This window comes from Tachysurus vachellii, chromosome 22 (genome assembly GCF_030014155.1).
Source record: "Tachysurus vachellii isolate PV-2020 chromosome 22, HZAU_Pvac_v1, whole genome shotgun sequence".
NCBI classification, from domain to species: domain Eukaryota; kingdom Metazoa; phylum Chordata; class Actinopteri; order Siluriformes; family Bagridae; genus Tachysurus; species Tachysurus vachellii.
The window spans coordinates 18,407,024-18,430,490 of NC_083481.1; the positions used below are offsets into that span (position 1 = coordinate 18,407,024).

General features: G+C 41.8%; 1 protein-coding gene across 1 annotated transcript in view; it reads left to right on the plus strand.

Moving 5' to 3' along the window:
- The window catches only part of LOC132837790 (voltage-dependent calcium channel subunit alpha-2/delta-2-like), a 36,955-nt gene extending 14,123 nt beyond the window's left edge, over positions 1–22,832 (plus strand). Inside the window, exons 3-38 of the mRNA XM_060857654.1 lie at positions 2,932–3,048; positions 3,665–3,724; positions 5,464–5,508; positions 5,993–6,116; positions 7,483–7,614; positions 7,812–7,869; positions 8,398–8,448; positions 8,890–8,989; positions 9,170–9,331; positions 9,686–9,796; positions 10,374–10,452; positions 10,700–10,749; positions 11,013–11,102; positions 12,921–12,986; positions 13,227–13,301; positions 13,505–13,579; positions 14,446–14,517; positions 14,599–14,670; positions 14,788–14,849; positions 15,330–15,406; positions 16,155–16,215; positions 16,376–16,473; positions 16,979–17,069; positions 17,781–17,843; positions 17,954–18,057; positions 18,342–18,440; positions 18,836–18,927; positions 19,038–19,085; positions 19,177–19,248; positions 19,540–19,692; positions 19,901–19,953; positions 20,089–20,144; positions 20,355–20,484; positions 20,788–20,897; positions 21,313–21,395; positions 21,944–22,832. Coding sequence (XP_060713637.1) covers positions 2,932–3,048; positions 3,665–3,724; positions 5,464–5,508; positions 5,993–6,116; positions 7,483–7,614; positions 7,812–7,869; positions 8,398–8,448; positions 8,890–8,989; positions 9,170–9,331; positions 9,686–9,796; positions 10,374–10,452; positions 10,700–10,749; positions 11,013–11,102; positions 12,921–12,986; positions 13,227–13,301; positions 13,505–13,579; positions 14,446–14,517; positions 14,599–14,670; positions 14,788–14,849; positions 15,330–15,406; positions 16,155–16,215; positions 16,376–16,473; positions 16,979–17,069; positions 17,781–17,843; positions 17,954–18,057; positions 18,342–18,440; positions 18,836–18,927; positions 19,038–19,085; positions 19,177–19,248; positions 19,540–19,692; positions 19,901–19,953; positions 20,089–20,144; positions 20,355–20,484; positions 20,788–20,897; positions 21,313–21,395; positions 21,944–22,045 — 3,093 coding nt within the window. The 3' untranslated portion in view covers positions 22,046–22,832. The remainder of the gene's footprint in view (positions 1–2,931; positions 3,049–3,664; positions 3,725–5,463; positions 5,509–5,992; positions 6,117–7,482; positions 7,615–7,811; positions 7,870–8,397; positions 8,449–8,889; positions 8,990–9,169; positions 9,332–9,685; positions 9,797–10,373; positions 10,453–10,699; positions 10,750–11,012; positions 11,103–12,920; positions 12,987–13,226; positions 13,302–13,504; positions 13,580–14,445; positions 14,518–14,598; positions 14,671–14,787; positions 14,850–15,329; positions 15,407–16,154; positions 16,216–16,375; positions 16,474–16,978; positions 17,070–17,780; positions 17,844–17,953; positions 18,058–18,341; positions 18,441–18,835; positions 18,928–19,037; positions 19,086–19,176; positions 19,249–19,539; positions 19,693–19,900; positions 19,954–20,088; positions 20,145–20,354; positions 20,485–20,787; positions 20,898–21,312; positions 21,396–21,943) is intronic.
- Positions 22,833–23,467: the final 635 nt, after the last annotated feature.

Below are 23,467 nucleotides of genomic sequence, written 5' to 3' on the forward strand. Positions count from 1 at the left end.
GTTACAAACTCAACACCTCAGCCAGGTTTTATTGCCATATGTCCTGCAAAAACTTGACCTTGGGCTAAATGAATTGCATCTTTCACCAATATGTCACTGTTACGCTCTATGGGATGTTAAGTACAGATTTGAATTACACAGTCATGCATTATCTAGAATTACTGCACTAGTACTGGCTCGGTGTAAGGAGTATGTTATAACTGAAGTGAAAATTTTAGTAGTTGCACGCTAGCGACACGCTGACGTTCATTATGTGTGTGTGTGTGTGTGTGTGTGTGTGCAACACAGAGTGATTTTAGCCCAGTGCTAATAGACTAAGAGACAAGACACATCTCTGACTTGAGATTTTCTTATATTTATCCAAATTAGTTATCCAGACCTTTTGGTTTTAAATGGTTCCTCACACCAATCCTGTGGTGTTTGTAGTCTGATATTTCTTATGTTCCTACCTGTGACTTTATATTTTCGTCAGCAGTTTACATTCACACTGAGCCTTAACACTGTAACTGGCTCTGGCTAGAACACTGGGGTTAGTTCAGTGCTATCACACTGCAGCCAGAAGGTGTCTCACCAAATGCTCTAGGCTTGAAATCTCTGCAGTTTTACTCATACTGGCCATGATTTATAGTCCGGTCCCCTGAGTGACCCCTGAGCGTAATCTTTAAGCCTGCGAGGAGGCGGCAGATGGCACGGTGAGGTTTTGCCAGCTGGACCACGATGCCTGAGTAACTCCCTCTGCCTTCAGCTTGCTCTGTAGCTTGTGTTCCAGTGAAGGATATGGTCGGAAAAAGTAGCATTTGATGATCTCCATTCAGAATGTTTTTGGCCGGAGAAAAGCGGCATAGCTTTTAAAGCCTACTAATAATAAACACACTGATTCTAAACAAGATGGTGCTGGTGTTTATAATAAAAATACTTAGCACTAAGAAAGAAAATGATTGGGATGTGAAAATAATACTGTGTGTGTTAGATGTTTGTAGAAAGAAGGTACTGGATCTGTTTACTTGTGTCCAGTTCTAGATGGAAGTACTATAAATAAATGGTGGTTATGAAAGAGGTGTGTGCGTGTGTGTTTGTGCATGTGTGTGTGTGCACGTGTGTGTGCATGTGTGTGTGCATGTGTGTGTGTGCGTGTGTACTTGGCTGTGTTTGTAGAAGGCGTGTGTATCTTGTCTTGCAGTGAGTCAATTTAGCCGATTCTTTACTAAGTGATTTCAGGAATCATGAACTCTGTTAGAATTTTTACAGAAAGAATCTCAGTTTATTTTGATTTCTTTGCTTGAAAACTGCAGGATTTTAAGTCTGTAACTTTGTAAAATAATTCTTATACCTTGAAACGAGATGTGCTGCATTTCTACAGTCTAGTGTTTAGGGATCCAGGACTGAGTGTTGAGATTCTCCTGTAGAGAGAAGCGGCTCCATGCGAACAGCTTGTATAAGAGTTTCCTGCTCACTAGAATTCTGGTATCGAAGCTTGTTCAGTAGAATAGAGCTGTGTTCACACCATGACTTTTAATAACGCCAATCAGCATAGCGTGACTGCTCTCTTCTGGATTTGTTCCTGTTCTCCATCATCCCCTGTTCCCCATCATCTCCTGTTCCCCATCATCCCCTGTTCCCCATCATCCCCTGTTCCCCATCATCCCCTGTTCCCCATCATCCCCTGTTCCCCATCATCCCCTGTTCCCCATCATCCCCTGTTCCCCATCATCCCCTGTTCCCATCATCCCCTGTTCCCCATCATCTCCTGTTCCCCATCATCCCCTGTTCCCCATCATCCCCTGTTCCCCATCATCCCCTGTTCCCCATCATCCCCTGTTCCCCATCATCCCCTGTTCCCCATCATCCCCTGTTCCCCATCATCCCCTGTTCCCCATCATCTCCTGCTCCCCATCATCTCCTTTTCCCCATCATCTCCTGCTCCCCATCATCTCCTGCTCCTCATCATCCCCTGTTCCCCATCATCTCCTGCTCCCCATCATCTCCTGCTCCCCATCATCTCCTGCTCCTCATCATCTCCTGTTCTCCATCATCTTTCCTTCCTCTATCTCCTGATCCTGGGTTGAGTCCCCCGATCTGCCCAGGGCATTTATTGCTTTTATTAATGAGGTAATTAAGTCTGATGGATTTTGTTTGACTTTATTTTATTGTTTAACTTAACACCCTAACCGCAGCAACCTTCTAGGTGTGTGTGTGTTTGTGTTGGTGTAATGTGTGTGTGTAATGTGAGATTTCATTGTTGATCTGCTCCATGTAGTCGAGCAGCAGACAAACATCAGTTTTGATTGTGTTCTGATTCACACTTCACTGTAGGCCTTTGACTGCATCCATAATAAGCATGTATGTGTGTGTGTGTGTGTGTGTGTGTATGTTCAGTGGACGAAGCTCTTGGTCATTCCAGATTCACATGTCAGTTCACTCACCTTGTATCAGACTGCTATACTGGTGTGTGACTGAGTGAACTGTTTTCCCATAACTCTGGTGATATAAGGCTCCTGTATTTTCCCCCTCCTTCCTACCTCTCAGCTGCACTTCCTCTTCCTCTATAAACTTTATACCTATAAACAAAAGCCTGCATGTAGCAAGAATGATTTTTGTTCTTGGTGTGAGAAATGTACAAATAGATGGAGAGTTAGATGGCTGTAAGATGTGGAGGAGGAATTCATTTAGAAACTGAATCATTCAAAAATGAATCATCTGGTATTTGTTTTTTATCCCTCTCTCTCACTCTCTCTCTCTCTGTCCCTCTCTCTCTCTCTCTGTCTGTCTCTCTCTCACTATCGCTCGCTCTCTCTCTCTCTCTCTCTCTCTCTCTCTCTCTCTCTCTCTCTCTCTCTCTCTCTCTCTCACTCTCTCTCTCTCTCTCTCTCTCTCTCACTCACTCACTCTCTCTCTCACTCTCTCTCTCTCTCTCTCTCGGCTGTGTTTCAGCTGTACAGTGAGAAGAGGAGGCAGTACACCCTCGTCAGGAACAATCCCAGAGAGATAGTGGAGAAAGTGGCCTCAGACATCGAGAAGCTGCTGTCCAAAAAGAAGAAGGCGCTGGAGGTGAGTGAGGGAGGGAGTGAGGGAGTGAGTGAGTGAGGGAGTGAGTGAGGGAGTGAGTGAGGGAGTGAGTGAGGGAGTGAGTGAGGGAGTGAGTGAGGGAGGGAGTGAGTGAGGGAGTGAGTGAGGGAGTGAGTGAGTGAGGGAGTGAGTGAGTGAGTGAGTGAGTGAGTGAGGGAGTGAGGGAGTGAGGGAGTGAGTGAGTGAGGGAGTGAGGGAGTGAGTGAGTGAGGGAGGGAGTGAGTGAGTGAGTGAGGGAGTGAGTGAGTGAGTGAGTGAGTGAGTGAGGGAGTGAGGGAGTGAGTGAGTGAGGGAGTGAGGGAGTGAGTGAGGGAGTGAGGGAGTGAGTGAGTGAGGGAGTGAGTGAGTGAGTGAGTGAGTGAGTGAGGGAGTGAGTGAGTGAGGGAGTGAGGGAGTGAGTGAGTGAGTGAGGGAGTGAGTGAGGGAGTGAGTGAGGGAGTGAGTGAGTGAGGGAGTGAGGGAGTGAGTGAGTGAGTGAGTGAGGGAGTGAGTGAGGGAGTGAGTGAGTGAGTGAGGGCACCGTGTGTTTTAGTCAAACAGACTAAAACTCATTAACTCATTAACATCATGTGTAAGTAATAATCCTTTTTTTGGACAGAAACTGGCCACAGAAGCAGAGAGAGTGCAGACGGCTCATCGATGGCAGGATGGAATCAAGGTCAGAAGGTCCCAGTTTTCTTATTTAACGTCCGCAGTCCTGTTTAATGCGTAATAAAAACACCAGGATTTATGAGACTATTTTTTATCTGCTACATTTAACATGGGTGCTCCTTAATTATTAAAAAATCAATTACATGACGCCTCGGGGAGCAGCTCTCTAATGAGGTCCATGTCAGCCTGGTGCTCACGTTCAGCAGTATAAGTAAGGAATGAAACACTCGGGGAAACGCTGTTAGTGGAAATGAATAACAGTGGAGTTACTTCTACAAGCCAGGAGATTATTTTACTGTAACAGTACGTGCCCTCTTACCCCACAGCACATTTTTATTTCTTAATGAATGACACCACATACTTTTATCCATTTATTGTTGCATTACTGCTCTGGAACTTCAGGGAACACGTTTCTGTCGTTACTGACACTGGAGACTCCTTCAATAAAACCTGATCATATCAGAGATTGTACACATTGGCTTTATTATTATTATTATTAGAGGAGCTTCCATCACCTACGTCTCTGTAAATGAGCTGTTACTATAGAAACAATAATCACGTATAAGAAGCGTCTGAGCTGCTGTTACAGAAACGAACAGCACCTGATGACGGCTTGGTGCATTTGCCTCGAGGTTTGAACAGCGTCTTCGAATCTGTTCAAAAGAGCAAGATGTTAGCAGAAAGAGATGGATGGATTAAGAGGAATCTGAGGAGAGAGAGAGAGAGGGAGAATGAGAGAGAGAGAAAGAAAGAGAGAGAGAGAGAGAGAGACAGGGGGGGGGTGAAATTTACTGGATAAAGGCTCCTACAGCATTCACACACACGCTGTGAGAGGTGATGATAATGAAGGGATTCGTAGTGGCTGAGTGACGTCGTCTTCTGCAGGTGGTGAAGCTCAGCAGCTTGTTATTCCACATGGAGCTCACACGCTCACACACACACACACACACACACACGCACACACATACAATACACACATACAATACACACACACACACACACACACACACACACACACACAATACACACACACGCACGCACACATACAATACACACATACAATACACACATACAATACACACACACGCACACACACACTACACACATACAATACACACACACACACACACACAATACACACACATACAATACACACACATACAATACACACACACACACACACACACACAGCTTATTTGTGTTTTAAAATTCTGTTACATCTCATTTCTAGCTCATGTTAAATCATTCCTTAATGTATTCAGTTCATTCAGGTCATAAAGAAGAGTTCCAGTTAATGTCGTTATTTATTTAATTTTTTTTACTGACCTCATCTGAGTTTCCACCAAAGATGAGCTGGTTCTCACGCAACAATTTATCTCTGTTTCAGCACCAAAAGTAGTCCTAGACCCAGTGACCTTATGGGTTGGCGGATGGGGGCGAGGGGGTGGCTTGTGGTCGGGCGTCATTTTGTTGTCATGACAGCAGCTTGAGTAGATCAACATGACTGCTCTTAAAGTACAACATGAACAGTTTGAAGAAATTATTGCTTAAAAAAAAAAAAAATAAATCACAAATTTAATAAATAAATAAATCAATAAATAAATAGTCTCTGAATAAACCTCATGTCCCTGACGGCGTGTGTAATCATCTGGATTAAAACATCTCGAGGGATCTGACTTCCCCGAGCTCAGAGTCAGGAGAGCGAGCGGTGAAGCAGTAATGTTACCTTCATCTCTAATCCTGCAGGAGTGGGAGATCGAGTACTACGACTCCAAGGCTGAGATGGAATATGTGAGTGTGTTAGTGTGTATCTGTGTGTGCGTGTGCGTGTGCGTGTGTGTGTGAGAGAGAGAGAGAGATTGTGTGTGTCATTGTAAGCTTGTGCTGTGTATTTGTGTGTTTATGAAGTGTGTGTTACTGTGTGTATTTGTGTGTGTGTGTGTGAGAGAGAGAGAGATTGTGTGTGTCGTTGTAAGCTTGTGCTGTGTATTTGTGTGTTTATGAGGTGTGTGTGTGTTACTGTGTGTATTTGTGTGTATGTGTGAGAGAGAGAGAGATTGTGTGTGTCGTTGTAAGCTTGTGCTGTGTATTTGTGTGTTTATGAGGTGTGTGTGTGTTACTGTGTGTATTTGTGTGTGCGTGTGTGTGTGTGAGAGATTGTGTGTGTCCTAAGCTTGTGCTGTGTATTTGTGTGTTTGAGGTGTGTGTGTGTTACTGTGTGTATTTGTGTGTGTGTGTATAAATCAGTGTTAGACCCTCTTGGTTCTCCGAGCAGGACGGGGAGGAGATGGATCCTCAGATGTCTCTGAAGCTGGATTTTGTTTACGACCCAAATTTCAAAAACAACGTGAACTACTCGTGCACAGCGGTTCAGATCCCCACAGACATCTACAAAGGAGGTACAGAAGAAGTGCTGCACTGAGCTTTATTCTTAACACTAACACTCAGGACTCAGGGTTAAAATCACACTTAACACTGTTACAGCTGTGCCTGATAAACCCTGTTCTGATCACAGACACCTGACACCTGCAATGATAACGATGCTAACACAGTGAGAAACGTTCTGTCTACCAGCTAGCATTAAAGTCGTCTCACTCACCTGGACATAAATGTGTCTGACTGAGCAACCAACACACACACACACACACACACACACACACACACACACACACACACACACACACACACACACACACACACACACAGCTGCAGAGATTAGATTGATTAAAGGTGCATTAGATGTGCTAGTTTGTTAAAATTAGCTAAATCTCTAAACAGTTGAAGTTAAATAAGATTTGAATGTTTTTTCACACATATTTTACATCATGTGAGTGTTTGGTAGTTTGATTGATTTGATTTTGTTGTTTTGTGTTAAACAGGAGCTCTGTGAGCGCTCACATAGACAGAATCTAAAGGTTAGCGTCTCTCTGACGCCGCTAGCTGGTGGCAGGTTTATCTTCAGAATAATAATATGTTATAAATTCATACTGTCCCAAAGTAGCGAGTGAACGGAGGACGATGCTGCGGAAGGAGGCTAGCTAGAAAAGACGCCGAGTCTGTGTTAATCCACATCACAGGGACTTCAGGTGACAGGGAGAGCGAGGCAGAGTCACACAGAGAGTCAGAGAAAGAGAGAGAGAGTGAGAGAGAGAAAGAGAGAGAGAGAGAGATGCAGGTAAATCTAGGACAGATGGATTGTTGTTGTTTTGAATATGCAGAACTAATCAGTCATTCCCTCTTTCCCCTGATGCACAGTAGTGACATTACAGCTTCCTCATCTAGAATTAATCCCGACTCATCACCATGGCAGAGCTTATAGAGACTTGCTCCTGCGCAACACGAAAGAGGGAGAGAGAGAGAGAGGGATGATGGAATGATAGAGAGTCCCAGTGGACAGCAAATTAGCTGAACATTTCTCTAAGTATGTTTTCTTTTATTTTTGTTTCTTTCATTCTCTCCCTCCCTCTCTCTCTCTTTTTCTTTCTCTCTCTCTCTCGCTGTCTCCCTCCCTCTCTCTCTGTCTTTCTCTCCCGCTCTCTCTCGCTGTCTCTCTCTCTCTCCCTCCCTCCCTCCCTCTCTCTCTCTTTCTCTCTCTCTCTCTCTCTTTCTCTCTCTCTCTCTCTCTCTTTCTCTCTCTCTCTCTCTCTCTCTCTCTCTGTCTTTCTCTCCCTCCCCCCCCCTCTCTCTGTCTTTCTCTCCCTCCCTCCCTCCCCCCTCTCTGTCTTTCTCTCCCCCCCCCCCCCTCTCTCTCTCTCTGTGCTGTAGCGCCGGTGATTCTGAATGAGCTGAACTGGACTCAGGCGTTGGAGAGGGTTTTTATGGAGAACAGTAGAGACGACCCCTCACTGCTCTGGCAGGCATTCGGCAGTGCCACCGGCGTCACCAGGTATTATCCAGGTACGACCTCTGACCTTTAGGCCCTTATCGTGTGTGTCCTGAAATGTCCTTGTTCTTTAATGTAATGTGTTTTAACATTAAAACACTGAATGTGTTCAGAACACAGATTGTTTTAGCGGAAACAAATCTAATATCCTAAAGGTCTACAGCAGTGTTCAGCTTCATGCTCATTTAGATGTTGTCCCGTGTCTCTGCAGCCACACCGTGGAGAGCGCCGGATAAGATCGACCTGTATGATGTGCGGCGGAGGCCCTGGTCAGTCTCACACTCCAACTTGTAGGAATATTTTACCACGAGCATTGTACCTAGAACATTGGCCACTTTTCTGTCAATCACACAGATGTTAGCCAATCAGAGCATTCCTTTTCAGGTGCAATCAGCTGCACTGTGATGTTAAATGAGCGAGAACTAGATAAAGACGAGGAGTTCACTCTGATTGGACTGGGAGTTCACTCTGACTGGACTGGGAGTTCACTCTGATTGGACTGGGAGTTCACTCTGATTGGACTGGGAGTTCACTCTGATTGGACTGGGAGTTCACTCTGACTGGACTGGGAGTTCACTCTGATTGGACTGGGAGTTCACTCTGACTGGACTGGGAGTTCACTCTGATTGGACTGGGAGTTCACTCTGATTGGACTGGGAGTTCACTCTGACTGGACTGGGAGTTCACTCTGATTGGACTGGGAGTTCACTCTGATTGGACTGGGAGTTCACTCTGATTGGACTGAGAAAAAACTAAATGATAAATGGTTGTAAATATTTTTTGTGTTGCTTTTCTAGGTATATCCAAGGAGCTTCATCCCCCAAAGACATGGTCATCCTCGTGGACGTGTGAGTGTTTGTGTCTGCAGGATGTGAACCATAATTGTATTGAACCTTATAAACTGGAGTATGTCATTGATTAAAGTAAAATTGTCCCTAAAGCCCTTTACTCGGTTTCAGCGGTGCAAGCAGGCATCTTTAAATTGACTAAAATGATTAGATTTACAGTAAATAGCTTTGTTGCTATTTGCCTTTCTTTTCTTGTCAAAATGTTCAGCCTGATTTCTCTTTTGTCCAAAAACTGATCATTTTTTATTGGTGTTTATAATAATTCTAATTAACTGATATTTAAGATAAAGATAACTGATGTCTCTCTCTCACACTCTCTCTCTCTCTCTCTCTGACACTCTCTCACTCTCTCTCTCTCTCTCTCTCTCTCTCACTCTCTCTCTCTCTCTCTCTCTCTCTCTCTCTCTCTCTCTCTCTCTCTCACACACTCTCTCTCTGTAGGAGTGGCAGTGTGAGTGGTTTAACTCTGAAGCTGATTAAAGCTTCAGTAACGGAAATGTTGGACACGCTATCTGATGACGATTACGTTAATGTGGCACGAGTAAGCAGGAGTACACACACACACACACACACACACATGTACATGCGCAGAGACACACACGTGCACACACACACACACACGTGCACACACACACATGTATACACACACACACGTACACACACACACACACATGTTTTTCTCCTCTCTCTCTCCCTCTCCCTCTCTCTCTCCTGTCTTCAGTTTAACGAGAAGGCCGAGGCAGTCGTGCCGTGTTTTAAACATTTGGTTCAGGCGAATGTGAGGAACAAAAAAATCTTTAAAGAACACGTGTCACAGATGCAGGCCAAAGGCACGACGGACTACAAATCAGGATTCCACTTTGCCTTCAACCAGCTGCTCAATGTAAGACATCTGCATTGTTTCTCTGACCGTCTGTCTGTCCGTATGTCTGTCTGTCCATCTGTAATTCAGTGAGCTATTAATAAAGAATCAGATAAACATCATTCTGTCTACGTGTCTCTATCACTGTCTGTCTGAATATCTTTGTCCAGCCATTTATCTGTTTGTCTGTCTTGTCTGTCTTCTGTCCGTCCGTCCGTTCGTCCATCCATCAGTCGGGTCAAGAGTGTTAGATTTATCTTTTCTTTAGACCTCAGTAAGTAACGTTTGTTAAACATGTATAAACTGCACATTCAGTGACATGCAGTATGCATATAAACATCATTTCATGTTGTAATGTATATATTTTTTTTGCAGAAGACAAACGTCCCCAGAGCAAACTGTAATAAAATAATCATGTTGTTTACGGACGGTGGTGAGGATCGAGCTCAGGACATCTTCGAGCAGTACAATTGGCCCAACAAGACGGTGAGTGATGTGTTTCCTCCTGCAGGTGAAGACTTGACCACAGAGCAGGTCACGTGTTCTCAGGGTGACGTAAACCAGAGTCATTCAGTCACACGGGTGGGGTTTCGGTTAACTGTGCTGAAAGTCACAGGAGAAAAACGTCAGTCAGATGAATAGATGTCATTGAGTTTGTGTGAAAACTTTCAGCTCCTGTGTGGTTCATTACATGCAGTTTCTCTAACAGTTTCTTTAATATAGCTGCACTGTGCGCTTCAGTTCTCGGAAATGCGTCAAGACCACCTGCATGAAGGATTATTTCAGGTCAAGTTTGGCGTAGCACTCAATAAAGAGGCGGGGTTTAGTCTTATAATTGAATCCGATTAGAAATTTGAATCCACACTATGTACGTCTCTCTCTATTCACTTGTCTGTGTGAGGTTCTAACCCTTCTCTACTGCCTGATCAGTGCATGTTAGCTATATGTTTGTCTTTCCTGTTCTGGAGGAAGTGCAGCTCGGTAATTAGCATAATCCTGCGTGCTGAGCCGAAAAGTGCACCTGAGAGGTTTAACGTCAAACATTTTAAATTCTCCTCTGAAGGTTCGAGTGTTTACGTTCTCAGTGGGGCAGCACAACTACGACGTCACGCCGCTGCAGTGGATAGCCTGCGCTAACAAAGGTGTGTGTGTGTGTGTGTGGGAATCGTGAATAGCTTGCTAGATGATTAGTTGAGTTATATACAGGACAGAGTACAGTGTCACTTAAACTCAACATCTTCCTCCAGAGTATTTTAAAATTAGACCAGCAGTATTCACATGTTCCATGCCTTGTGTTAAAGGAAATTCTCTCTCTCTCTTTCTCTGTCTCTCTCTCTCTCTCTCTCTCACACACACACACATACACTCCTTCCCTTCTACCTCCTGCAGGTTACTATTTTGAGATCCGCTCCATCTGCGCTATCAGGATTAACACCCAGGTGAGAATCCATCACACTTACGATCTCACTGTCTCTCTCTGTCTCACTCACACTCACACGCACACACACACACACACACGCACACACACACTCACACACACACACACACACACAAACACACACACGCACATTCACTTATGGCATCCATGGTGCTTCTGCAGAATGATTAATTGTACTTATTAACTTGTACAGAATCAAAACTTAATATGCTGTTCTGATTTTGTGTGTGTGTGTGTGTGTGTGTGTGTGTGTGTGTTTTACAGGAGTATTTGGACGTGCTCGGTCGCCCTATGGTCTTGGCTGGGCGAAGTGCCAAGCAGGTTCAGTGGACCAACGTTTATCAGGACGCCCTGGTGAGAGAGTCTCTCTGCATCATTAGTGTGTTCTTGCACGTCCCAGAAGCGCACACTTCTCTCTCACCACCATATGGACACGGCTGGAAAAAACTTCCGACTTCACACTGATTGATTTATGTGGCATGTGGATAAATGTAGAAAATGACAGATTACTTATACAGTTACACACAGATACGACTTTGTGAATGTCATAAAGACTCTTCACAAGTGGACAGGAATCATTATGGAAGTAGCCTGAAGATGTTTAAATGCCATTTTATCTTAATAACAAACTTTACAGTGTTGTCACACACATTCATTGTTGTTGGTTATCTTTGCTTACGATGGAACAAAGACGTGTCCGTGTGAGACGTTTGTGATTCCAGTCTCAGAGTGTGAGTGCTGCAAAATCACCAGACAGACACAGAGACACAACATTGTGATGTGTAAAGAGATTACAAGATGGCTGAAAGACAGGGAGCGAGAGGGAGGGAAAAGGAAACGCTCTTAATGCTCTGTGTTTGCCATTTAGAACGAATTGGTCCATCACAAAAAAATGATGCCCAATCAAAATATAGCCAGAGGGAGTGTGACATACTGCATATCGTCAAGTGGAATCTACTCCATCTTACAGTAAAGCTGGTGGCAGTTTATTTTCACATACTGTTTAGTGTGCTAGTCTGTGATTGGGGACGAATTGGGACGAGAGAAATGATAACATGAAGTAAAAACAAGCAAAAAGGAATTAGAGAATAAAACGACCTCTGGATTAAATTCTTTCTCTCTCTCACACACACACACACACACACACACACATAAAAGACAGTAGAACCGCAGGTTAATGATCCTGTGGTTTTAGGATATGGAATAAATGACTGCAAATTTTTTGCTAGGTTTGAAACAGCAGGAGAAAAAGACGGCTGCTTGTGTTGACGATTAAAATGTGGAAGGATAATGAATATTATGAATATTAATGAACACTGGGAGTCTGCTTTATGAATATTAATGACTCGTATGTGGTGTGAGGGTGAAATGAGTTGTAGATAAGGCAGAATAAAGGCACTCGCCAACAATTTATTAAAAATGTACAGGCTTTACTTACACTGTAAAATTCTCTAGTCAGGATGTGCTTAAGGATGTTATACAAAGATAACAGAATATATTTAGTAATTTTTTATTTGAACGATTTAAAAACATCTGCATTAAATTTATTAGAGATAAAAAATGTCTTGAGATGAATTTATCCAATGTGCTTTCAAATGGCAGACAAGACACATGATACGAACTGAGTAAACAGACAGACAGGCAGAGAGACAGACGGAGAGGCAGACAGACAGACAGACAGACAGAGAGACAAGCAGGCAGGCAGGCAGACACACAGACAGAGTGACAGACAGACAAAGAGACAGGCAGACAGACAGAGAGACAGACAGGCAGCCAGCCAGACAGACAGACAGACAGACAGACAGAGAGACAAGCAGACAGACAAGAAGGCAGACACACAGACAGAGTGACAGACAGACAGAGATGGATTGTAATTGTTAGGAGAAAGTAGATTAAAACAATGGATTCCTGTGGCCTCCATCGTCTGTTTCCCCTTTAACTGTGTCGGTTGCTCTCTCGTTTATTCCTTTATTAAGAGTTTTATTATTATTAAGAGATTTTTTTCCTGAGCACAGCAGGGGACTGTAATAAATCAATCAGACTCGGCTAACGAGCTTCCCTGACCAACAGGTGTAACTTTAGCCTTTCTTTCTTGTTCCTTAAGACATCCTCATTAGAAGTGTTTGCCATCATTTCTGCTCTCACTTAAATATTTATATTGGTCATTGACAGGGTTTGGGCTTGGTGGTGACCGGGACTTTGCCTGTCTTTAATCTCACTATGGACGGAGACTCTCAGGTATTTCTCCATCATCAGCAGGACTGGACAACATGACGATATGATATCGGCATTGATCGTTTTGATCACAATAAACTTTTTATAGACTTGATCATTGGACTAAATAAGTGCTAATAAGTAAAACCTTTGTTAGGTAACGTGGATTGGTGTCACTGATGTTTATTTTGAACCTTTTGTAGCTGATGAGTTTTGGTGCTCTGACACTTCTTTCTATCTGATTATTGTGTGGTGTCTGTACAGAATCAGCTGATCCTGGGAGTGATGGGTGTGGACGTTCACCTGGACGAACTGAAGAGACTTGCTCCGCGCTATAACGTGAGCTATCACACTTCCTGCTTTAGCCACATACCCAATAGATCTGAATGATCGAATGGCAGAGAGAAAGCTCACTCTGGCAACAGTATACAGTATAGGGTTCATTTTTCTCGGATACATAACAGAACAATAGCTTATAGATTTTTTTCAAAAATTTCCTAAACATTTAAAAACTAATAGAAATGTTCTGGTTTCTTTTGCAGCTGGGAGCCAACGGCTACATTTTTGCCATCGACCCAAACGGATATCTGCTCCTTCACCCAAACCTGCAGGCCAAGGTGATGATTTTTTTAAAGTGACGTGACATACGGCTAAGTACGGTGACTCATATTCAGAATTCGTTCTTTGCGTTTAACCCATCCAAAGTGCACACACACTGCAGTGAACACACACACACACACCGTGAACACACACCTGGAGCAGTGGGCAGCCATTTATGCTGCGGCGTCCGGGGAGCAGTTGGGGGGGTTCGGTGCCTTGCTCAGTGGTGGCCGGCCCGAGACTCGAACCCATAACCTTAGGGTTAGGAGTCAGACCCTCTAACCATTAGGCCACGACTTCCCCTTGATCACAACAGTGTCTGAGTGAAAGAAACAGAAACTGAAACTGAAGTAAACTGACCTGCTACAGTATTTCTGCTACTTCTTTATACAATGCTGTCACCATCCAGGCTCTATAGGGAACCAGAACACACTTCTTACACACAAACTCAGATTAGTGTCCTTCACCTGACTGGGACAGTTGGAAGGTTTTCAGGACGGTCTTTTCCTTTGGTTTGTCTTTTTACATGTTTTATTGTTTGTACGTCTTTGTGTGATTGGTGTGAAGTGATTATGGGGTCGGTTATGGATTTGCATGACGAATCATGTCATAATGATGACTAATGTTTAACACCTCTTATTGTGATTTATTTGTTTATTTATTTTTATTTTTTGGCTTGTCAGAAAAAAACACATCCAACACACTTTATTCTTAAAACGCAGGGAAACTGAATCCATGAGGCTTCATTATGAGGTTATGTGGGATCTCAGTGTAAAATGGGCTAGGTTCATTTAGTTTATTCATTATTGTTCATTCATTTAATAAAGGGGTGGCATCAGACCGGGGCAAAACCGGGTCAGTCACAAGGCATTTCTGTTCTCAGGTGGTGGACCTGCCTGAACCTGTGACTCTGGACTTCTTGGATGCTGAGGTGGAAGACAGCAATAAACAGGAGGTATAAACATAGACACAGAAATGAATTTAACTGTAGTTATTCTTGCTATTGGCTTCAGTGAAATCATCCTTTCTTCTTCAGATCCGAAGGCAGATGATAGACGGCCGAGCAGGTGAGATGACCATCAAGACCCTCGTCAAGTCAATGGATGAGGTAATACATGAAAGAATGTAAAAGAGTGTATGTGCTCTGTGTGCATGTGTAGATATTATTATTATTATTATTATTATTATTATTATTATTATTATTATTATTATTCCCTGTCCCTAGCGCTATATTGATGAGGCAGTACGAACTTACGCTTGGACCCCCATAAATAACACTGATTACAGGTGAGACCTGCGCTCACTACAACCAAATTCATAAGATATTTTGTCACAATAAAATGAAAAATAGATGTAGAAATAAAATACAAAGTATGAGGTGGTTTCTTATGATCTATGAGTAAAGGACTGTTTTATATTATGCTCAGTAGGAAATTATTCACTCTTCAAAAGTTTTGTCTGGGTTTTTATTTTAAATAAGCAACCCTATATTAATTCTGTCCCATATTAAAGTGTATCTCAGGTGATGAACTGCACCTCAGGACACTGTATTGTTATTCTATTTAACCGAGGACATTGTTGCTGTATTTATTTCTGATGTTATATCAGCACGTCATCACCCATCCTGTTGTTAGGAAGATGTTAGGATGAAAAAACTTCTCACACTCTCCACCTCTGCTCAGGAATGGTTTCTTCTAGTCAGTCACTGAGTTCTGCTCTTGTCTTGTCCTGTGTGTCCTGTGTGTGATGCTCTGTTGCCCCCTGCAGCTTAGGCCTGGTGTTGCCTCCATACAGCGAGCACTACATCCAGGCTGACCTGAGTGACGTTATGCTCCAACTGCAGTGTGAGTAAAAAAAAAAAAAAATTGGTCATATCACAATATCTACTGACTTCACATACTCCTCTGGGTGTGTTAATAGTTTGTGATGTTGCTCTCTTAATTATTCAAATGAACGTGGGATCTTGTGACGTGAGTTTGGTTTAGTCGAGGCAGATATCGATTGCCGTTTCATTGCAATCTGCTATTTTTGTCCCACCTTCTAAAGCAGGAGATGAGTCTAAGGCTGAAACGGTGTATTACTTTCACGTTATGGAAACTGCACAAAGTATTTAATGAGAGTTTTGGTGTATCTACAGATCATTTCACACCAACTGTATTATGACAAACATGGTGCAGATTCAGCGCTAAGGAACTTTCAGCATTTTATGTCCGTTACAGATGTTTCCCGATTCTCTTTTCAATGGACTAAAGCTGTGTGTTAGAAAGAAAATCATTTTAGCAGAAGGTTGTGTGAAGAAGGAAGGCTGGGAAGTCTGTCAGATCTGACAACCTGAGGCTCGACTCGACTTTATTCGTTTAAAAAGCAGTGAATTTTCCGGAGAACTCGATGGTATCAGGTAGAAACCTGATGCTGAACTTGATCCTGAAGCAGAGTTAAACGCTGATGTCTTGGTGAAATGTGACCTGTCGAAAGCTCAAACCTCAAATCTTCTAGAGAATTTCCGGTCTAAACTGACATCTAGACAGTGTTTTCAATAAGCCGCATCGAGTGTCTTCTGTCAGTATAATCACACTCTCGTTGTCTCTACAGATCTTCAGTCTCTGCTGCCCAACTCTTTCGAGTCAGCTGGGCACGTCTTCCTGGCCCCGAGGTACTGGGATCAGCTCACCACTGCGTGGAGATCTGTTTTGTGCATGTGTGTGTGTGTGCGTGTGTGAAAGAGCTAAATTGAGAGGTGTGTGTGAATGTGAGAGTGCTAGACTGTGAGGAAATGCTATAACGGTTGTATTTTTTCCCCTCCTCCTCCACAGAGAATACTGCAAGCGCCTGCACATCTCCGAGAACAATACTCAGTTCCTGGAGAGCTTTCTATCACTGATGGTGGAGATCACACCAGAGACAGAGGACTGTGTGTATACCTTATCTCCTTCATGCTGTCTTTTTAATATCCCTCTATATATCTCCCTCACCTACACCTATTATTATTATGACTTGTATTACTAGTAATTAGGGATTGACTGATTGGATTGTTGGCCAACATTAACATTTCATGGACATACAGTTAGTTTATCATGTCTCTTCAAAAGTATCCTAAATTAAACAATCCCTGAATCATCATCATCATCATCATCATCATCATCATCATCATCATCATCTTCCTCTAACGCATTGCTGAGCACTAGGGGGCGCTGATCACTAAAAAAACCAGTGACAAGTGACACTTGAAATAGATCAGGCGTGATGCAAGATGTTTAGACTTTTGAAATTGATATGATCTTCCTAACAGATTGTTCTTGTTTCTTGGCTTTTCACTGCTGATTTAATAAAAATAGGAGAGAAAGATTCACATAAACATCAACATGAAGCGAAAAGCAGTTCTGAAGCTCCGTAATGGTTCTGTATTTTTGTGACAGGTGACCAAGGCCTGATTCACAATGCTATTCTGGACTCGGGGATCATCTGGCAGCTGGCCACCAAGGCTTGGAAGAACAAAGATCTGAACACGTAAGGAAACAAACAAAATGACACAGAGATGTGTCTAAAAGTTTCATAATGGAGTTTATCACACAGTGTTTTTATAGCAGAGAAAGCATTACTGGATCTCAGTAAAAACACCAGAAAACTTTACTTTGTGAAGTTTTGTCAGATCATTGTCATCTTCTACACACACACACATGCAGAGTATTACAAAAAAAACTGATTACAAAAAAATGTTACTGATCTGAGGTATGCACTTTATTATGCTATTATTATTATTATTATTATTGTTGTTGTTGTTGTTGTTGTTGTTGTTATTACCATTATTATTATTATTATTATTATTATTATTATTATTATTGTTGTTGTTGTTGTTGTTATTACCATTATTATTATTATTATTATTATTATTATTATTATTATTATTATTATTATTATTATTATTATTATGCTTCACACTGCCACATTGTGGTCACTTTGGTAACTGTGACAGTTTAAAAAAGCTTAATAATAATATAGGAATATTCAAGATTGTGTTGGATTATTCAGGGGAAATGAGATGCTGATTTCCTTCTGCTACAAAAACCGTAATTACCCTCGTTCTAAGATCAACAATGCAAATGATCTCACACCACAAAGATTTGCCACTCATATATGTTTGTGTAGATATAAACCATCATTTTCAGTATCCTGGATGCGTGAATGTAATAGTGATGCTAATTTTGCTGTCCGGACCAGGTATGGCTTCCTGGCGCTGTTCGCGTCCACTGATGGAGGCGTTACGAGAGTCTATCCAAACACGTAAGTGTGCCAAAATAAGTGAAAGTTTGATAAAAGTTTCATTTTCATGTTCATATGCTTGATGATTGTGTGTGTGTGTGTGTGTGTGTGTTTGATGATGTCTCTTTCAGAGCTGCAGAATATTGGGATGAAGACTTAGAGCCTCTGAATTCCATCTTCTATCATCGCAGTCTGGACAATAAGGGCTACATATTCAGAGCCCCAACTCGAACATGTGAGTTACACACATACAGGATGCGCTTGGTTAGGATGCTTTAGTACATTCCCAGGGGTCTGTTGCACAGGTCAGATCACAGGCACGTCCGTTCTCGCACTCAGAAGAGACAGCAGGGGACACTTATAAAAACAGGTCCAGAACTGTTGTGGAAACAGTAATCAGAGAGTGCGGAAAAGCACAAAGGGTTTGGAACACATGAATGTAAACGAGTGGTGTGTAAAATTTTGCTATAGTGTAACCGATACACACATGCAGTGACTCGTCTTATCTGTGACGTACAGCACTGGAGGACCCTCTGATCACGGAGAACGGCCCAACGGGGATCCTCGTCTCAACTGCTGTGGAGGTTACGGTGCAAGGCAAAACACTGAAACCAGCAGGTAGGAATTTGTGCATGTGTCTATGTATCTTCCCATACAATCTATTTACAGCCTTACAAGTAAAATTCTCTTGTTTTTCTGTCATGGTTTTTTTTTTTAAACAGAAGTGTTGTGTATTTGATAAGAATACATTACCCCAATAATAAATCATGGCAGAGTTGCTGACAGTGTAATCTCATTAATCAGTAAATCATAAACACTCACAACATTTTCCACAAAACATCATTTTCCAGAATAGTATTCTTTATTTAAACATTTTTTCCATCATCAGCACTTTTGGAGAAAATTCTCTCTAAGCGTAAAATGGAAATTTTGCTTTTCCTCTTAATGTATTTGCCATGATCAGTCCTCAGCTTCTAGATGGTGACTGTGTGTCTTCAATCATGTGTGATTAGTGGTGGGGGTCAAGCTGGATTTGGAGGCATGGGTCGACAAGTTCAAGATTCTGGCCAGCAACGTGTCTGACAGCAGGCAAGGTTCTCACAAGGTAGGATGGAAACACACCGGACTCAGTTACTGGGAAAGAATCCAGCTACTCACCACTTTAAGCGTGTGTGTGTGTGTGTGTGTGTGTGTGTGTGTGTGTGTATTTTACAGTGTGGTCTTTCCAGATCCTGTGAGATGGACTGTGAGGTCAACAGTGATGTAAGCCATAACAGCTTTAATTGCATGTTGTTGTTTTTTTACATTTAGCCGAAGCTTCATGCCTTCTCGGTTTTCCGCTCTGATCTTTCAGGATCTGCTCTGCTACCTGATTGATGACGGTGGCTTTTTGGTGATGTCTAATCAGAGAGACCATTTGAAAAAGGTATCATGCTCTGCTTATTTATAATCAAAACTTGAACTCGAATCACAATCTGAATTTTATAAGAGTATCGTGTAATATTATAGTATAACTATCGCTGTCAGTTAAACAGATGTTATAGAATGTGTTGTGCTTTCGTTCAGAAGTTTGTTGTCGGAGGTTTGTGATGTCTGGCTTTGTTGGAATGATGTGATTCATCGTTTTATTCATTTACATCCTAGAAACTGTCTGCGCTAATCAGATCCTGTACTATGGTCCTTGTTCATTCGCGCTCTCTCTCTTTCTCTCTCTCAGGTCGGGTTGTTTTTCGGAGAAGTAGATCCCTACCTAATGCACGCACTCTATAATAACTCAATCTACGCCCGGAGGCAGACGTTCCAGTACCAGTCGACGTGTGAGCCGATGTCCAGCAGCCACACAGGATCTGCAGTACGCCACTACCTCGTGGTGAGTTTGAGAGAAATGATGTGTTTGTGTGTGTGTGTGTGTGTGTGTGTGTGTGTGGGCACTGGTACGTCATCATCAGTTTTCTCACAGCTGTGGGGTCCAGGGTTTACATTTGATCGTGGCTTCTATCTGCTCTGACATGCCACAAAATCCAGCCATGTGAACTGTTCCATCCCTTCTCTGCTCACCTGTTTATCTCTTTTTACAGCCCTCCATTGCAGACTTACTTAATTTGGCCTGGTGGACATCTGCGGTTGCTTGGTAAGCATCAAAACGTGACTCCTCTACATAAGCTATGATTTATTTTTACAGTATGTGTGTTATATAATCCAATAGCATCTGTAGAGCTGATGTTATTGTTTAAGTAAATAATTATTGGACTTGTTCCTTTTCCAGGTCTGTCCTGCAGCAGCTTTTCTATGGCCTTGCATACAACACCTGGTTTAACACAGGTTAGTGTGTCTCCGATTAGGATGCCAGTGTTTAGGCACCTGGATGATTAACTGTTTCCGGTAGATTTTCCCATGGATCATGTATTATTTCAATTATAATGTACATTTATAATTCATAAAGACTACGTACATTTGGGGAATTGTACAAGAAGGCAGATTGAGATACAGGGTAATAGATTTTTAAGGTTTGTGTTCATTCTGTTGTTGCAGGTGATTTTGCATTTGCCGAAGGTACAGAGACCAGAGGAAGCAGTAACTGTGTGACGATTCAGAGTCAGTTCTTCTTCACCAACACCACCAACTCCTTCAGCATGCTGCAGGACTGTGGAAACTGCTCCAGGTACAAAGCACACTTCCTGTGACTCTGTCATACACGTGGACACCATTTCTTTCAGTACGTCTTCCAAATGATACAATTGGACAGCATTTGGTGCTTTATTTAATTTATTTTATAATTTTTAATATACTTTAGTTTATTTAATTTGAAAAATTACTAGAATATCATATAAGGTGGACAAGAAGATTCACTGAGTCTGAGCAGTTTGGAATTTGTGCTTTTTGTGTGTGAGTGAGTGTGTGTGTGTGTGTGTGTGGTTTTTAGGCCGTCCTGTTTTAATCTTCAGTATCCTTTGTTTCTCTGTAGGTTATTCCATGCTAAGAGGATAGAAAACACCAACCTGCTGTTCGTGGTGGCTGAAACACTTCCCTGCAGCTCCTGCGAGATTGAAAAGCTCACACAAGTCCGGATGGAGTGTATCCTTCCAATCCGATTCAGCTGCATTTAATAACAGGATTTTAGACTGATATTAAGTCACAGGGGAAGGGGAAGTTTAATAAGCATGGAATAGCGTAGGCACAATAAAGTGCACACCTAAAACTGCTGCATGTTTTTTGGCTTTGATATGATCATGCAGACGATTTAATCTAATGATGATGGTTACTCAAAACAATACGGTCACTATAAGTTTCTATGCTTTTTTTTTACACCACTGAAGTTGTTGCATTCTTTTTATTAAACTGAACTTGGTTAGTAATACATTTGCTTTTTTTAATATTATGTTTTATATTTAGATATTTTGCAAAGCAATCTCTCTCTAAACTTTAATGGCCAATGAAAAGAATAAACAGAGGTTTGGTTTAGAGGTTTTCCTTAATGTGTTCATTCCAGTTCAGGAGGAAATTCCTTGTGATGTGTTGAACGCCGCCAGATACCGGAAAGGACCTGAGAAGTGCTTTGATTACAATTCTATGGTAAAATGCTGGTCTCGATCAAACATTTGCTATTCGTCTTTTCTCTTTGTGTCCTTTTTTTCATCGTCTGTCTTCTGTCTATTTTTCCTCCGTAATTTAATCATGCATATTACAGCAAGTGGTCTGTATGTCCTTTAATGGATTATTTTTGAGATTTTTCAACAACTTTGCACTCTTGGTGCTTTGTGACCATCACAAGCTGTTTATTTTTGGCAATTTAAAAAAATTAATATTATTTTTGACTGCAAATATTCCAAGGCCCTGAACATTGTATATGATGAAGCACATTTAATGCAATTCTTTGGGCTACATTCTGCAGGGTTTGTATTTGTATTTCATCAGGCCATTGAGACTCCTCCTACTTGAGGTTAGGTAGTAGTATAGTTAGGTAGGTAGGTAAGTGAAACCCAATGGTAGGTAAGTGAAACTGAATGTTTTTTTAATTGATCACCATTTGAAATGCTGCAGTTTTTTTTTATTTATGTTTTTGTTCAATTTAAAACTTATAATGTCTATAATTTGCATGTTTGTCTCTTTTTGTTCCTCAGGAGAACACGTCGGAGTGTGGGCGGGCTCAGTCATTGCACTGTTCAATCGGGATCCTCCTCTGGGTCCAGTTAATGTTGCTTTACCTCACCGTACAATCTTAAGCCTCTCTGTTCATCCTGCTCCTTTCTACCCTCGTAAAACTTCCATAATCCCTGCAGCTTTTTTGCTCTTATTCTCCTCTTCAGTGCTTCTTTCTGCTTCGACTGTCTTCCCAGAATTCCCTTGGTCCTTTTGCCCTATTCTGAAGTGCTTTGATATCCTTAACACATCCAGATGGGTTGATTGAGATGCTCTGTGTCTTAGTAACCTGTCGTTGTGCATATCTTCTAGAGACTATTCTGGATCTTGTATTTAAGGAGAGTTTATTAAAAAGAAAAGAATAATTTTGCGAAACAAATATTGTAAATGTCCATCAAACCTGCTTGCTGAATCCAGCACTTTCTCTCTCTCTTTCTTTCTTTCTTTCTCTCTCTCTCTCTCTCTCTCTCTCTCTATGTGTGGCAACATGGCTGTTGGATCTTGAGCAGTCTTTACAATTATGCTTATATATTGTTTATTTATTTATTTATCTATCTATCTATCTATTTATTTATTTATTTAGCTATTTTGCTAAACGCCTCAAGCTTTCCTCGCGCTGCTATCAAACCAGAGCTTTGTGGTTGTGGAGATTAAATTTGTCCTTGTTACTGTATGCCTGAATTCTCTCCCTGGAGGTAAAATCACATTTAAAGAAAGATATATCAAGAATGTCTAAAGGCATATAGTGTGTACAAATCTAAATGACTGCCTGGTATGCTACCAAAAGGTGCCTTGGTGCACTTGGTCCTCCTATTGGATAGCTTAGGTTTTTGCTAATCCTGAGTAAATGTCAGAAGAGTGACTGGTTTAAAAAGCTCTGAGTAGTATGTCAAATCATTGGGGGGGGGGGGGGATCATTGGGGGATAAACGACATAAAAAAAAAACACCTCATTTCTGTCCTGTCAAAGACAGAGTTCCCTGCAAAGCATTTGTGGGCTGGAACTTGTATCAGCTATACTGAATTAATGTTTTATTCTAAAGAATATTCTAAAGTAAAATATTGAGTAATTTATCACTTTTTTCCATTGACATGTTTTGATTTTGCCATGTGATGGACTGTTTAACAAGGATTGCATGATCACTAACCTTTTCTTTTATTTCTTCCATTGGACTTACTGTTCAGCATATAATTTTAGTAAATTTTACCCACATACAATAATGAACAATTGGCCAGCTGTGTAATATCAAAACCACTGCAGTTAAGGATCTAACGTTAATGTTGTACGGTGTTCAAAGCTGTTCGTTTGAGGCAATTAAAGTTTTTTGCCATGTTAAAACAAATAAGTGGGGTAAGTGGGATAACCCAGGAACACTTATGAGAATCATCGTACACCTTTTACATGATCTAATGAAATAGCTGAAGGTTTGATGTTGATGAGGGTGCCTTAAAACCAGTATCTGAGTGTAGACTATTAAAATAGTTTTGTGTAACCTGGTGCTGTTG